General features: G+C 38.8%; 1 protein-coding gene and 1 long non-coding RNA gene across 2 annotated transcripts; both read left to right on the plus strand.

Annotated features, from left to right (window-relative positions):
* Positions 1–1,907: 1,907 nt before the first annotated feature.
* LOC140934805 (kelch domain-containing protein 2-like) lies at positions 1,908–12,464 on the plus strand. The gene is made up of 10 exons (XM_073384367.1): positions 1,908–2,115; positions 2,589–2,671; positions 2,797–2,917; positions 3,184–3,293; positions 4,568–4,667; positions 5,614–5,688; positions 6,210–6,290; positions 11,287–11,345; positions 11,483–11,595; positions 12,394–12,464. Exons 1-10 carry the CDS (start codon positions 2,008–2,010, stop codon positions 12,462–12,464), a joined length of 921 nt encoding a protein of 306 aa, XP_073240468.1. The 5' UTR covers positions 1,908–2,007.
* Positions 12,465–12,843: 379 nt separating this feature from the next.
* On the plus strand, positions 12,844–14,476 carry LOC140933918 (uncharacterized). The gene is made up of 3 exons (XR_012165088.1): positions 12,844–12,907; positions 13,372–13,421; positions 13,963–14,476. It is a non-coding gene; the product is annotated as an uncharacterized lncRNA (long non-coding RNA).
* The last annotated feature ends 685 nt before the right edge of the window (positions 14,477–15,161 follow it).

Genomic DNA, 15,161 nt, shown 5'->3' on the forward strand with positions numbered 1-15,161 from the left:
TTTTATTACATCTTAAACAGACTATTAATTGAAATTCCTTGCTCTATGGTTGTAGGAAAATGCACTTGAAGGAACTTTTAATAATACGTTCAGAACACTGCCCCCAGGATCGTTACTCGGACTCGTAAACTTTGCGAACACATCATTTATTTGACCTTCACTGGCTTCCTGTTAGTTATCATGTTGTTTTTAAACTTATTTTGTCAGTTTCCATATCACTTAATAACCTTCCACCTAGGCCTAGCTATCTAGCGGACAGTTATCGAAGGCCTTCCAGGAACTTGTGGTCCTCATCTCAGCAGCTCTAAGAACAACCTCGAAAACTCACGGGGAAAAGACTTTTTCAGTGTGCCCCCCTAAACTGCGGGAACTCACTACCATTAGCTAGATTTGCGCAAGTCACCATCTTTAGCAAGTTGAAAGAAAGGACTGAGAACATATCTTTTTACGCAATTTTTAGAGAGTAAGTCAATACTTTTGTAAAACGTCTTTAATATCTGCAGATCATATACCTATACTTGTAGAATGTATATTTAGTTTTTTGCATGACTTATTATCATTATATGTAAACTTTAAAGCCAAAATAATTTTAAAACAGATGAATTCTTGTTTCCTTCTCTTGTTCTTTGGGAATTGCAAATAGATTTCCATATATGTTATTTCATGCTCGAGATATAATTTTTTTTCCTCTTTAACATTGTAAAGCACCATGTGCTCAGGATATGAGCGCTATAGAAAGAAGCTAATTTTACTATTATTAATTTTAACCAGTACGAAAATAAACTCAGTGTAGTCATTCATAATCGGCACAAAATGTTAAGAGAAAATGTGGCTTTCGATAACAAATTTATCACCAAGAAAAACTTAAAATTCACTTAAACCTGTCGTGATTAAAATTGTACACAATTTCCCCTAAAAAACGGCAATTTATTCCAGTAGATACTTACAGTCCATGAAAAGACACAGCCGCCACCTTGAAAGCCTATTTGGGACTGAGTACGCGTCTGAAAACATCTTCCTTGGATTTTCCCTTTAGTTGGCATGTTTTTTTCATTGGTTTCAATAATAATACAATTTCTTTTTTATTTTCATGTCCTTCATGTTATTTTCATCAAAATAATGGCAAAAATCAAGGAATTGATATTTTTTAGCACAGGGCACCCACTATGGTACATCATAACTGCTATATCATAAAGTTGACTTGTTTTAGTCATTGGTTTCAATAATAATAGTATTAATGCAGTTTCGTTTTCCACCTACTTCCCTTTTTATGTGATTTTCATCAAAAAATGGCCAAAAAAAAGGATTGCAATTTTCAGCAGAGGGCACCCATCATGGAAGGTTGTCGAAGAACTTCAGTGAGCAGTTGCTTCAAATCCTGAAGAGATAGCTGTAGGCACCGATCCTAATATTGACTAACATGCCCTAAGCTACAGCCACGCAAAGTTTGGTGCTTTTGTCCGCTCTGTATAGATCTCGTCAAAATTTTGCACTAAGCCACCGGACTAAAAGGTTCTGCCGATATAAGTGAAATTTTAAGGTTCATACATCGACTTCTTGCTTCTTTCACTGCGTAAGACGAAACAGAAGTCACACATCACAACGACGTTAGTGATATCGTTGTCCAGTGTGACGCGTGGCTGAAAGTTAAGCTTTAACTTATTAATTACTAACTATTTTTATCCTCCAATTACAGGTCGGAGCCATTCCTGTATTTTATAGTCGCTCGTCAATCGGGCGTCCATCTTTGTGCCTCGCGCGACTGTGCAACCGGATGCGATGTCATAAATCGGTGGATCATAGATATACGAAAATTTCGCTAAGTCGTGGGGCCCCCCACCAACTGCGAGCCACAATAACAAAACGCGCAGTGGCTTGGGTCGGGTCTGTACAACCGGAATGTACCGTTCCATTGAGCAGGCGAAATTTCCGAAATTTCAAACCGGAATTTTTGTTGAATGGAAAGCGCCCTAGCTAAGGTGTTTTTATGCACTCTCCTCCAAGAAAATGACATTTGTATTCCCGTCCATAAATGGGAGGAAACCAGAGAAGAGAATGGGCCATGTCGCGGTTCATTATGACGGCTATTTAGTGGTCTGGGGAGGCTACTATCGTGTACGTATCGATTATGACTTTGAAAATAATTCATTCTTCGGGCGATACTCTAACCTTTTACGTTTTATAAGATCAGCAGAGGTTAGGAATCTCGCCCTTCCTAGAAGATGCTCAGCTGTAGCATCATGTTTATGTTGTTTATACTTCACGATTTTATCCCCGGCTTTCTCCGGAGGTGGTATACGGGTACCTCAGCCCGTTTGTAAACCGTATGGTATGTACCCTCATGTTTTGGTGGGGGGGAGGGGGGGGGGGAGGGGCAAACCTCTTTATGTTGACTCATAACCTACCGAATGAATAGTTAAATACTAAAAACTAGTTGAATACTAAAAACTCAGCAACAGCCTTGCAGCTATACTTTGTTTAGGACAGGTCCAGATCCAGACTTGATACCATCCTGCAGTATGTCCCCATATACACTGCAGTCAAATGATTATGAGCAAAAGTAATATAATATTGTTATTGCATTTCAGGAGCTTTATGGAGTTCCTTTTATAGTTGATAAGATGCACAATAGTAACGAGGTGTGGCTGTACTGCATTGAGACATCCACATGGTAAGCTCTTTCTTTCACGTAAAAAACTCTCTTTTACATTAGCGTTTTGTGACAAAATGGTGGCTGTCAATTCTTGAAATCATTTCTATACACATTTTGTTTATTAGAGCTCCTGATATTTTTAGGAAGCAAATTGAAACAAGTGGAGAAGAGCCACCCCCTATGTCAGGATCATCTGCATGTGTAATGGAAGGAAAATCAATGTATATCTTTGCTGGACATTGTGACGGGGGACCAACCTCCACTGTATGTCGGTAATTCTGCATCAATACACGGTTTTCAGTAAGAATTCTAGTTGGCAGGAGAAACGTGTAACATTACAGGAGAATATTGGAAAGAGGCTCCATGTCTGAAAAAAAAAATGGTCATAGGCTACCGAACGTTAGGTGGAATACAGATCTTCTTTTGCAGAATACAAACTTCACATGAGCTTTTGTGTCCTCCCTGACAACTCATATAATTGAGGTAACAATTAATATATTAATTTTCCATGTCATTTTATTTCTGTTTAGGTTTTTGTATTAGATTTAAAAACATTTATCTGGGAAAATCTGACAAGCAGGATCCAGGGAAACCCTCCTTCACCAAGGGACAAACTGTGCTGTTGGACTCACAATGATTTGTAAGTTGTAGCGAATGAACTGTAATTCTGACTGTACTGCGACACAGTTCATTTCAAATACAAGATGCAGTTTTTTCATCCAATATCCAGGCACTGAGAAGATGCCTTGTCATCAAGATAACAATCTGGCCCCGGTTTTTCAAACGTCGGATAGCGCTATCCATCAGATAAATCACTATCCAGCAGATAGCGTAATTGATTTCCGTAGTACTTATCCACTGGATAGCAATTTATCTGGTGGACAGCGCTATCCAACGTTTGAACAACCGGGGCCTGAATATTGGATTAAACATTGTCAGCTGAGAGTGATATTTGTCATAGCTTCTTTAATAATATTGTCCAAGTCCTAATATCTTGGTGTTGATCATTCATATAATCGGCTACAAATAAGTTCAAGTGAATTAAAAGCGGGTATATATATGAATAAATTAACTTGCACAATTTTATATCCATGGTTCCACCCCCCCCACCCCCCATGTGCTGTTCTTTATCATAGTGGGGGACTGTGCCTTGATGAGCCTGGTGGCCATATCAGCTGAAGCCATTCTCGTCCCCAGAGCCTATCGTTTCTTGGTACAAATTAAGCCAAGTGGCTCTGGGGACGAGAATGGGTTAAAGCTGGAGGTAAATACTCCTTGGTACAGGTAGTTTCACTATGCTGAGCAGGTTCCAGGTTGGGATTTGGACAATGGACTTGTATTGCAGAAACTCAAAGGATACACAAAGGGAGTGTATCAATGCAAGAAGAACTGTCCGGAACTTGGTGCATATTTGGTTACATAATGGATTTAAGATTAAATTGTTTTACAACCAGAAACACGTGAAAATTCTGATGTAGCAAAGATATAGTTAGTTTTTTGGTTGCCTTTAAACCGGACTGTGAAAGCGTTGTGAAACCCGCCTCTGAAAGCCTTGTGAAACCCTGACCTTTGTAAGCCTAGTGAAAACCCGCCTTTGTGAGTGATTAAAAGTGAATTGCTGTGAACACTGTCTCCTAATTGCAGCAAAGAACATAGCCAATGTACTTTACATCCATGGTGTGCACTTGGGGCGAAATAGAAAAGAATGCAGGCAGGAAACTGGTCGATGTATAACACTTCTACCTATACTACTATGAGATGACTTTAACCGTAACACTATGATAATCTCTCTGTGAGCGTTGGTATTGATCGATAATAATATAAATAGATTCCTGGAGACAAAGAGTATAAAAAGCACTAAATATCAAATGGAATTAGAATCATGGTATTAGTTTCAACTAAATTTCACTTTAGGATTCTATATTTTGGAGGATATGGCTTGGCTCCAGACCCTGAGAGAGTAGACCAGTCTAACGGATATTTCACTTTTGACTCCAGTGGTGAGGAGCACACAGTAAGTCACAAATTATAGTATTCTTAAGGTTTCAACAAAACCTGGGTGAGATAAGCCTCTTGGAAGCCACTAAGTGATAGCAGTTAGGAATATGGTTAATAGGGTTGATTTAGTCCAAGTTTTGTTGACCCTGGTAATTTTGGACTGACTTTAATCTCATTTATTGCTGTGTTATAATTTTTGTGTGTGTAAGTATTTTCACTGATTACAGTGGAACCTTGATTTAATGAACTGCTATATTATAAAGAAGTCCTTGGTATAACGATTTTCTTCAGCCTAGCCAAAATTACAATAAAATGTATGGAACAGATATTGGTTTAATGATCCTCAATGTATTGAAATCTTGGTTATAACAAACAAAATCCAGAAACACAAACATAAAATATACCTCAATATAAGGAATAAATGTCAACATGTGACCAAAGGATAGCTAAAAAGGTAAGCGAAATAGACCAACAAGGGTAAAATCTTTGTGTACAGTAGTTTTAAGCAGTTTTATTTGCCTGTTCTTGTGTTTCTAGTGCCGTAGCTATGTACAGCTCTGAACTGAGACAATAGCTTTGTATACAAATGTTTATTATAGAAATTGGCCAGATCTGGAAATGCTGGGTGTTGGAAATTAATCATTAACTGTACCTTGATATAATGAACATTTTGGTTGTTTTTTTTTTCTTCAAAATTTTGTTAAATCAAGGTTATCAATGTAATGAATCCTCAAATTATATAATGAACAAAATTTCCCCAGTCCGTTGGCCCTTCCTTAAATTGAGGTTCAACGGTACTTGTGAACTGGTGTGGGAGAGGTGGGTTTAAGGTAGGACAAGTTGTTCTGGGGATGATCCTACCATTTCAGAATTTAGCAATTCAGTCCTTAAAGACTCTTGGGCACCCAATCAGCTTCACTTGGGAATAATTAAGCATTAATCACAATCTAACTTAACAACAGGACAATACAGGATGGAACAGCCACTTGTTTGTATTGGATACAAGTAGTCTAACATGGATCCAACCAAAAACAAAGGTGTGTTACAAATGTAGTTGTTCAAACTGAAATTCAGGTTCAAAGGGTTTCAACTTTAATTGATTCTCCTTGTCTCTGAGACAAAAGAATTTGATGATGTCATTTATAATCATTAGTGACAAAGGAGTTGAGAATCAAACTAGGCTCAAAATCATTCAAGTCTGAATTTCATTTGAAACTACAATTAACACAAATAAATCCACCGCACACCCCTCCCCTTCTTGGGAGGTTGGGGATAGTTAAATATGGAGTGTTTCCTATTTAGAAGCCTTGATCACATTGAAGCACTCCTTGTAGAAATGCTCCATTCCACTTAAATTAAGAGTGGTAGAATCATTTCATTTGTCAACTGAAAATACTGTAAAAGGAATTGCAAAAGGTATTGGATGGATAGGCCTTATTTGACCGAGTTCTGTCTATCATAGAAGCTTTCCGCAGACTAGAACTAGGTTTTACAGTTTGGCTGCTACAAAATTGCAAATTGAGTGTCCAGTTACAACTACTTTCTTTCGTAACTTTAGGGCAGACCACCATCTCCAAGAGCAGCCCAGGCATCTGCTCAAATTGCAAATATGGCCTATCTCTTTGGAGGAAGATATATGGTATAGTAATAAATAATATAGAAAAAGGAAACTCTTGTTTCCGAAACTACGAGGACCTGCATGCATGGTAAAAATTCCTTTACTTATTTGGCGACAAATCACTGGAATTTACGACCGGACAATGCTAGAACTACTAGTAATATACATACCTCTTATAAGCCGAGTTTTCGGTCCTTACTGTAAATTAAGGACCGAGTTTTTTCGATCCGTAATTTACAGTACGGACCGAAAAAACGAGGCCAATAAGATGTTTATTATATCGCTGTGGCTATATGTAATGGTAACGGGACTGAGTGGAGTCCGATTCATAATGGTAATTGAACTGAGTGGAGTGCAGTTTGGTCTGAAATCATACGCGTGATTTCAAAATCGAACGAGCGCGCAGCGCGAGTTTGATTTGAAATCACAAGTATGATTTCAGACCAAAATTGCACGACACGAAGTTCAATTACCACTTTATTACATCCATTTTGAAATCGTAGAATTTAGTCAGTACTAATACTTTATTCACCGAGTAGCCGGTTTGTTAAAAAGCCGAAACAAAAAGGCTTTTACATCTCATTTTGTATTCGAAACACGAATGATGCGATATATAAAACAAAAATGGTGCGATTTTAAACAGAAATGATGCGATTTAGAACATGAATGACGCGATTTGGAACAGATGCGATTTAGAGCAAAAAATGGTGCGATTTAGGAATAAATCACACTGCTGAGAGCCAATCAGATTGCACGGATAGCCAGTGATTTCAAAGTGGATGTAATAAAGGCTGAAATCAGGGCAGTTGAGAGCCAATCAGATTTGACAATTTTGTTATAGTTATGATTAGGCCGGTAACCGGTGAGTTTGACTAATAGTCGCGGGTCGCGGGTCGCGGGTCCAAAGTCGCGGTCGCGGGTCCAATGTCGCGGTCGCGGGTCCAAAGTCGCGGTCGCGGGTCCAATGTCGAGGCAGGAGAAAATGATTTGGAGTTCGAGGTACTTGAGTGAAAACGAGTGATATGAAAAAAAATAAAGGGCAAAAAATCGTTTTTATGCACGATACTCCACGGTAGCCAATTTACAGGTTACGGATGTCAGAGTCAACAAAATAATGTCTTAAGAAAAGACCTAAAAGAAAAAGCTGGCCGACTTTTGTGTTCACCGCAAGTTTATTTTGTTTTTCTTTCTATCGGGCCCAGTTATGTGTAAATTCAACTTTAAATATACTTATGCATGACAGGATCTGATAAAAAAAGTTACCATAAGTTACCATTGCTTTCTTCCTGTCGATGAATTGCTCACAAATGCTTAGGGGTTCATTTACTGAAAAATATGCGATACACTTCATAGACTACAGATTATAAACGTTACAACAGCTTAAAGCCTTTTTTTAAAGAAAGCGAACTCGGGCTCAAAAAGCTCCGAGTCTGTCGGTAGAAGAAACGAGAACTCTTATATTTAACAAATGTTTTCGGCAAAACTGAAAGAAAATGTAAATAGGCGCATGAAACTTCATTCAAACGGTATTCAAGGCATGAATTTAATATGGAACAAGTAATAATCCACAGAAAGGAGTCTGTTCTTGGAAGCAAGATTTTCGCTTAATGCTTTTATTTTTACAACTGAGACGGCAACCCAGAGTGTTCAATATAACTTCTTGTTCTCTTCACCTAAATGACAACCAGGACAACCTGACAATAGGAAGCCATTCAAAGTGCGTCTCAGTCAAATCTTGAAAACATGCATCGTAAATAACTAAGTGAGTAAGTAGGTAAGGAAATAATAACCCCCGATATCATGAAGCTGAAAAGAAAGTAAACCAGACACTGAAAACGGTAAGTTATCAACTCCACCAGAGCTAAGAAAAGACAATACATTAGGTAAGTAATTCCAGATTCCAGGTACTGGATTCAAGTCTTTGTCAGTAGAACCAAGAGACTATGGGCGCGATCCATTCAACCAAAATTCCAACCGGTCCGACCGGGAAAAGTGGTCCACCTCAAAAGGTGGACCCTTTTTTTTCGAAAATTTTCCGGTTGGACCGAACTGATCCATTGAGTTTTGGACCGAAATTTCCGGAAATTTTGGTTGAATGGATCGCGCCCTGTGATCTATTCTCTTTTGGTAGAACTTGGATTCCGGATTTCAATCGTTAGTGGGAACAAACTCCTATCTGTGGACAAGAGAGGATAAAGCTCGAGCTTTTTCCCCTCTTTCTGTGGATTATTACTTGTTTAATTCTATATTAAATTCATGCCTTGAATACCCACTTGAATGTACTTTACTGGCACTTCAAGCCCAACGTCTCTCCTCCTCTTTCCAGTTACTTGTGCAAAGAGTTTATTTTGGGAGTTTGCGACCAGGAAGTTTTTCAACAAGCGTTTTCTTTATTTTTGCCGAAAACATTTGTTAAAATTGAAACAGTTCTCGTTTCTTCTAGCGACAGACTAGTAGCTTTTCGAGCCCGAGTTAGCCTTTTTTAAAAAAGGTTTTAAGTTGTTTTAACGTTTATAATTTATAGTCTATGAAGTGTATCGCACATTTTTCAGTGAATGCACCCCTAAGAATTTGTGAGCAATTCATAGACAAGAAGAAAACAATGGTAACTCATGGTAACATTTTTATCAGATACTGTTATGCATAAGTACATTCAAAGCTGAATTTATACATAACTGGGCCCGATAGAAAGAAAACAAAATGAACTTGCGGTGAACACAAAAGTCGGCCAGCTTTTTCTTTTAGGTCTTTTCTTAAGACATTATTTTGTTGACTCTAACATCCGTAACCTGTAAATTGGCTACCGTAGAGTATGATGCATAAAAACGATTTTTTGCCCTTTATATTTTTTCATATCACTCGTTTTCACTCAAGTACCTCGAACTCCAAATCATTTTCTCCTGCCGCGATATTGGACCCGCGACCGCGACTTTGGACCCGCGACTGCGACTTTGGACCCGCGACCGCGACATTGGACCCGCGACCGCGACTTTGGACCCGCGACCGCGACTTTGGACCCGCGACCCGCGACCCGCGACTATTAGTCAAACTCGTAACCGGTCAATTATTATATGGCTTCTTCCAGTTTGGGGGACTGGAAACAAGTGCAGGACGCGCGATTTGACAATCATTTGACAGGCGTCAAGAAAGAAAGTTTTTATTGGCTCACGAAAACAATAGCACACAACAAAGGGTTTCCGAGAAAGTGAAAACAAATTCGCAAAAAGTTTATTTGGTCAGAACTAAGAGCGCTGCAAGTTTTAGCTCTTTAATGTAACGCTGGAGAGTTTTGGAAACCGGGCAATGTGTCTTTCTCGAAGTCGTTTCCATCTTTTCTCCGTTGGTCCTTGTAAAAAAAACACTGCAAAAGGCAAACAAGCTCTTCAAGGTAAGTTTGTTGTCATTGTCGAAGGATTCGCTCGTTAATTGTTTGCGGAAAACCTCTCGAACTTCTGCCAGTTCATTCCCGTCTTCAAGTGTGATCTGCGTTAAAATTTTCAAACACGGACCATATTTTCTTCCACGGAAAGGGTACGATTCAGTTTCTACATCAGCTTCGTTCTCATTCAAACAAAGCTAGGTTAAAATCTGGAAAGGCAAAGTCAACATCCCAGTCCTCAGGGTTTACAGACATATTTTAAGGATATTCGGTCAAAACTAAGAGCACTGTAAGTATTCACTAGGAAAAATAAGACGCGAACTTTCCGTGTAAACGGCACATTTCGTCTAAAATAAGACGCGGCTTAGCTAAGACGCGTCTTATTAGATAAGACATGCTCTTATAATGCACCTATCAATGTAATGCCGGCGGGGGGGGGGAGGCAGGGCATAGGGTGGGGATTTGACTTTTTTCAAAAATTTTCAATCAAATTCCCTGCCCACGGGCAAATCATTCCAGTCAAATGCAACCAAATTTCCCCACCCCAGGCTGCACATTGCTGTCCATCCCAAGGCAGAACCTAAGAAAGGCACAATAAAAATATCTCCAAATAAAACTCTGTAATCTTTTATAAACGTTGCTGCATCACCAAAGATACATGTTCCCGTTACAGCTGCAATTATACGTTTTAACCATAATCCGTGTTACACTGCGTAGAATACATAAACCTTTAGGAGAAAGTCCACATTTTGTAAGTCTAAATATACCGTTCTTAGTAAAGGGTACAAAGAAAGCCAGTTTTATAAGTTTACAGTGATTGTAACGAATGAGCCATACACCAGGGCCACCCAAACTGGAAGAAGCCATATAATAAACATCTTATTAGCCTCGTTTTTTCGGCCCGTACTGTAAATTACGGATCCTCGTTTTTTTTCATCGATTTATGGCCCGCGTGCTTCGCGCTTGGGCCATAAATCGATGGAAAAAAACTCGGTCCGTAATTTAAAGTACGGACCGAAAACTCGGCTAATAAGAGGTATTTATTGCCTATTTTTAAATGATGTACATTGTTGTAAATAGTCATCTGGTCAAAATTATTTTTAATATTATCATTTATTGTACTCAATTGGTTTATCAATATATTTTGTTTCTTTTCATTCAGAGATACTTTGTAGCAGTAATGCTACTCTTTAATCCGAATGTTGAAATAAAGTTTATTTATCTATCTATCTACACTACCATAATCCTCGAGAAAGACTTATTAATACACAACAGTCAGCTGTCCTGATCACTGAAAAGAGTTATCGGACCCACTATTTGCTATCTATTAAAAAGCTAAAATGTGCCTTCTCATTAACTGAATTCCAAAAAATGGTCCAGTTTATTTCTTTAAGACCTATATTTAGGCATTGGAGCTATTTCCTGAGTCAGGTTGTTCAAGGCAGTATTAAGATAACCCAGGGCTAGTGCGAAATTTGAAAGCAGATATAAAACGTTAAAAAGCCAATTCGGTTTTATTCTCTTTGCCTATAATATTAATTTGATGATTGGATGCTCTAAAAAGAATAGTAAAAAAATTATTCTGCAATAAGTACAGGTGCTACAGTCTAATCTTAAAATATGAAACAATGTTTGTAGGAAAGACGGCGGAATGACTTGCATTCTCTCAACATGGACACTTTGGAATGGAGTGGCAGGTGAATTCAGTAGATTTTTTAGATATCGAAATATTCCACATTCAGTGCTTCAGTGTTGTTGCGTAGTACACTGTTTGATGCATGCTTGATTTGGTGAAGTTCGTTACTAACTTGATTTCATTTTCTGTTTTCCTTAGCATCTCTACTATGGGAAATGTGCCTCAAGGTAGATCATGGCATTCTCTATCTCCAGTAAGCGACAAACATTTGTTTCTTTATGGAGGTTACAACAATGATCAAGACGTACTAGGTATGTAGTAGTGTGGAAAGTGCAAAACAGTCCTATAGTTTTGAGTAGTCAAGAACGCGCGTGCAGTCTAACAAAAGGTCAGGGCTGTGAGGCTCGCGCGTTTTGCTCGACATCTCACGCCTCGCATCTTGAAGTACGATTTTAAGACTGTTTTGTTGTCCAACAGTATTCATTTTAGTTCAAAGAGAGAGAGCGAAGATTACAAAAATCCATTTCTCGATTGACATCCGCGAAAAAAAAAAAAAACGCCTGTTCTGTAGGCTAACGAAAGCGGCTGCTTTATAGCTGCAGTGTTTTTCAAGGCGGTCGCTGTCCGTTTTCAAGAGTGCCGGTGAAGAGGATTTCTATACCTGAAAGAAAAAAGCATGAAAAGCCACGGGCAGTGACTGCACATATTTGCCGACGCCTTTTTCGGAGAAAAACTGAACACAAAATATCTCAAAGATCGTCGTACCGATCGAATTCATACATTCTATCGAGATCGCTAAGATCGTACAAGCTTTCAAAATAACATCTCTGATAAGTATGTTCACCTTGTTGTAGAGTGTTTTATGTCATCGCGCGAAACGCTATCAGGCGAATCGACTTTCCGGCGAGACGACCGCAGTTCATTAGAAAGAAGCTTTGTTGGTGAATTTTCTGAATATAGATTGCGAACAGTCTTGTGGCTCACCAGTAACTGTGAAGAAATATGATAGAAAAATCGTAGTATAGACACCATGCGAACCGTTGTCTATGTTATTTAAGGTATCCCGTAACAGCTGATGTTTCAGTTTAGTTATATTTTGTTGTGTTCAGGTGATGCTTACATTTTAGCCACCTCAACTATGACTTGGTTCCAGTCGACAGTCCCTTCAAATCCAAGGTAAATATAACTGTCGTACAAGCGAAGAGTTAATTTGAACCGTGAATATAATAATCTTAGGTATTTGGATAACGGCCTCTGAAGCCAGGATGATAAAAAACCGAAGCAGTTGAAAAAGAACCCTAACAAATTAAATAATTTCGAATATTGTGAGTCATTTCGGAAATTTAAATATTATATAAACAGTATATTGCCTTAATCTTTCGCTGTGTCTGCAAATGAAAGAAAAAAATGGTTCGGCATCAGGAGCCATAATCGGGGTATAATCGGCCATAATCGGGCTACCTCGATCATGGCTCTTGTCGGCATATTTTCCATAATATTCATGTTTTATTTATCAGCTCACCAATGACCCGGAATTGGCACACAGCTTGTTGTACATCTCTTCCTGGCGAAGTTGTAATTTTTGGAGGCAAAACTTCATTTACATTATTTGGCGACGACCCGGTAATGTCAGTTAACTTTACTAGTAGTCGCAATCCCATACCCTCGGGCTATCTGCGGTGTCTAACACTTGAACTTTCCGACACGTGTTGAATAAGGTCGTGGACTTTAATTTAATTCTAGCGTTAATGTCCACTAAAAAAAATCTTCCCGACAGTTTTGTCAGTACCGTTTGCTTTTTAGAATTTTACAAAACGAAGTTGGATATTTTTTCTCGGACTCCTTGTTAGAATGTAAAGGCCTCCAACATCGGGGGCATAAAATCACTGTATCAGCGTGTCGCCTTCTGACAGCGGTGCATTCTCAACTCCACATTATATACTTACAGATGTTTATTATGTTTCTTTTCTGTGTTTTTTAATCAAAGTTTACCCTGTTACTGTCCTCCCCAGTTAATCCAGGCAATCTACTTCACTGATTGGTACACTGGAAAGTTTTAACACTATGTGTTCTCTCTTCTTTCGAAGTACCTCGCCAGTATTCTGATTTTTAGATTCACGCCTCCGCGCCTGAATTGGTAAGAAGATGCTTATGTAATATTAAAAAAAAAGTGCATGTGCTTTATAAAAAAGGAGTTCAGAGGACTGTAATGAGTGTGATAGACGAGTAGTGTTGTATTTGTTGTTTTATGTAAAAGGATTAAAGGTTAAAGCTTTGATTAGTTTCATGTTCTTGTTTCTATTAGCAGTTGTAGTTTGCCAAAGGTTTACAGAAGTGCAGAACAATGTTTTGTCTTGTATTATTGTGGCTGTCAGGTATTTGTTTAACTCGGTAGAAAACGATCAGCTAAGAATTTTTTTCAGCAAGAGGAAGAAGGAGAGGGGAGGGGAGGGAATGGCGCTATCACCTGACAACGAGAAGACAACGAAAAGTCGTCCTCCTTTTCTCAGAGCCACATATGCAAGTTTAATTCGCGATCGCTCTACTATCTTAGCTAAATGTTATAACGCACAACGATTTTGTGCAAGGGTAAAGCATAAACGGACGGAGAACTAAGAGGCAGGAGGTTTTACGATTATTCAGACAGACTTAATTCCTGAATTTACCATTTCCCGCAGGTTGTGTGCTGATGCCATTGTCAATAAATACTACTCCACAATATCCAAGCAACTCAAGTCACTTCCTAAAAATCTCCTGGCGTCACTATTCCTTCACAGAAGATTGAAAGCTCTTGGCAAGATATGATCATCTTTACTAGCTCTTCATCACAATCCGAGCCCATTCAATCTAGTAACTTGGGTCCCAGAGAGAAGTATCTTTGGTTTATTTTTTTAAGGACAAGTCAACATTGTGTCCGTGGTCAAAGCTGTGAAATTACCTAACTCCGTCTTTCTGAAATTGAGAAGCATTGAGTTTTACTTCTGTTAATGTTCGGACTCCATAGTAATGTTCTATTTGTTTCTTTTTTAGATGTAAGTATTCTGTAAGAGTAAAATACACGTTAATGCCCTACAAATTTACCACTGTCGAAATTGTAAATAATGGTTACTTATGTAAGTCAGTAAATTAAACTTACGGAATTGTACATATCGACAGAAAAGTAGTTAAAATTATAAATATTTCTTCATTGTATATTGTCATATTGTTAAATGTTCAGGAACTCATGTTCGTTTTGGTCTAACCAAACTTATATCGCTAACAAGCTCTCGGAGAAGCCCTGGTGCAGCGTTTAACCTCCATAACCCCCGCCCTCAAGATTTGTTCGCAAGATAGGTATGTACCATCGTTAGGTAAGAAAATCTGTCGGAACCACAGAAGGGTTTACCGAATTCAAGACGAGCCTGGACCAGTCGTATACTTGCGAAGAACATCCGAAGAGCTACTGAAACAACTAGAATCTGCTGGGGGGGGGGGGGGGGGGGGGTTAAAAAGATATGTGGCTGTGAACAAATCAGATGCAGCCAAGTTTGAAGATTTGACAACTTTTCAAAACGAAGGAACAAATACTCCAAAAAAATCGAAAAACCTACGTTTTTTCAAGAAAACTTCAAGCAACAAAATTTAAATCAGATTGGCTTCATCAAAGGGATGGCCCCACCAGCTCCCCTACAGGCACTAAAATTCGTCAGTGCGAAGATCGAGGCACAAAAGTCCATGGCTGCCGCTGCCCGGTTGATGTGGCTGTGCACATGCGTGACGTACTGGCCATGACGTGGCTTGGTTTGTGCGTTCCCTTTGCTTTAAGTTTGTCTCGTCATCTTGAGGCGTTCGTATAGGGCTGCAAGGGTGACCAATTTACGCCTATTTTTCCTCTTTT

The sequence above is a fragment of the Porites lutea genome, chromosome 4, assembly GCF_958299795.1.
Source record: "Porites lutea chromosome 4, jaPorLute2.1, whole genome shotgun sequence".
Classification (NCBI taxonomy): domain Eukaryota; kingdom Metazoa; phylum Cnidaria; class Anthozoa; order Scleractinia; family Poritidae; genus Porites; species Porites lutea.

Excerpts from the sequence above, each read along its gene's own strand:
- LOC140934805 (XM_073384367.1), top strand. The coding sequence starts at position 2,008 with ATGACATTTGTATTCCCGTCCATAAATGGGAGGAAACCAGAGAAGAGA. Across the intron at positions 4,668-5,613 it reads CCAGTGGTGAGGAGCACACA|GACAATACAGGATGGAACAG; the intron begins GTAAGTCACAAA and ends ACTTAACAACAG. Across the intron at positions 11,346-11,482 it reads ACTTTGGAATGGAGTGGCAG|CATCTCTACTATGGGAAATG; the intron begins GTGAATTCAGTA and ends TGTTTTCCTTAG.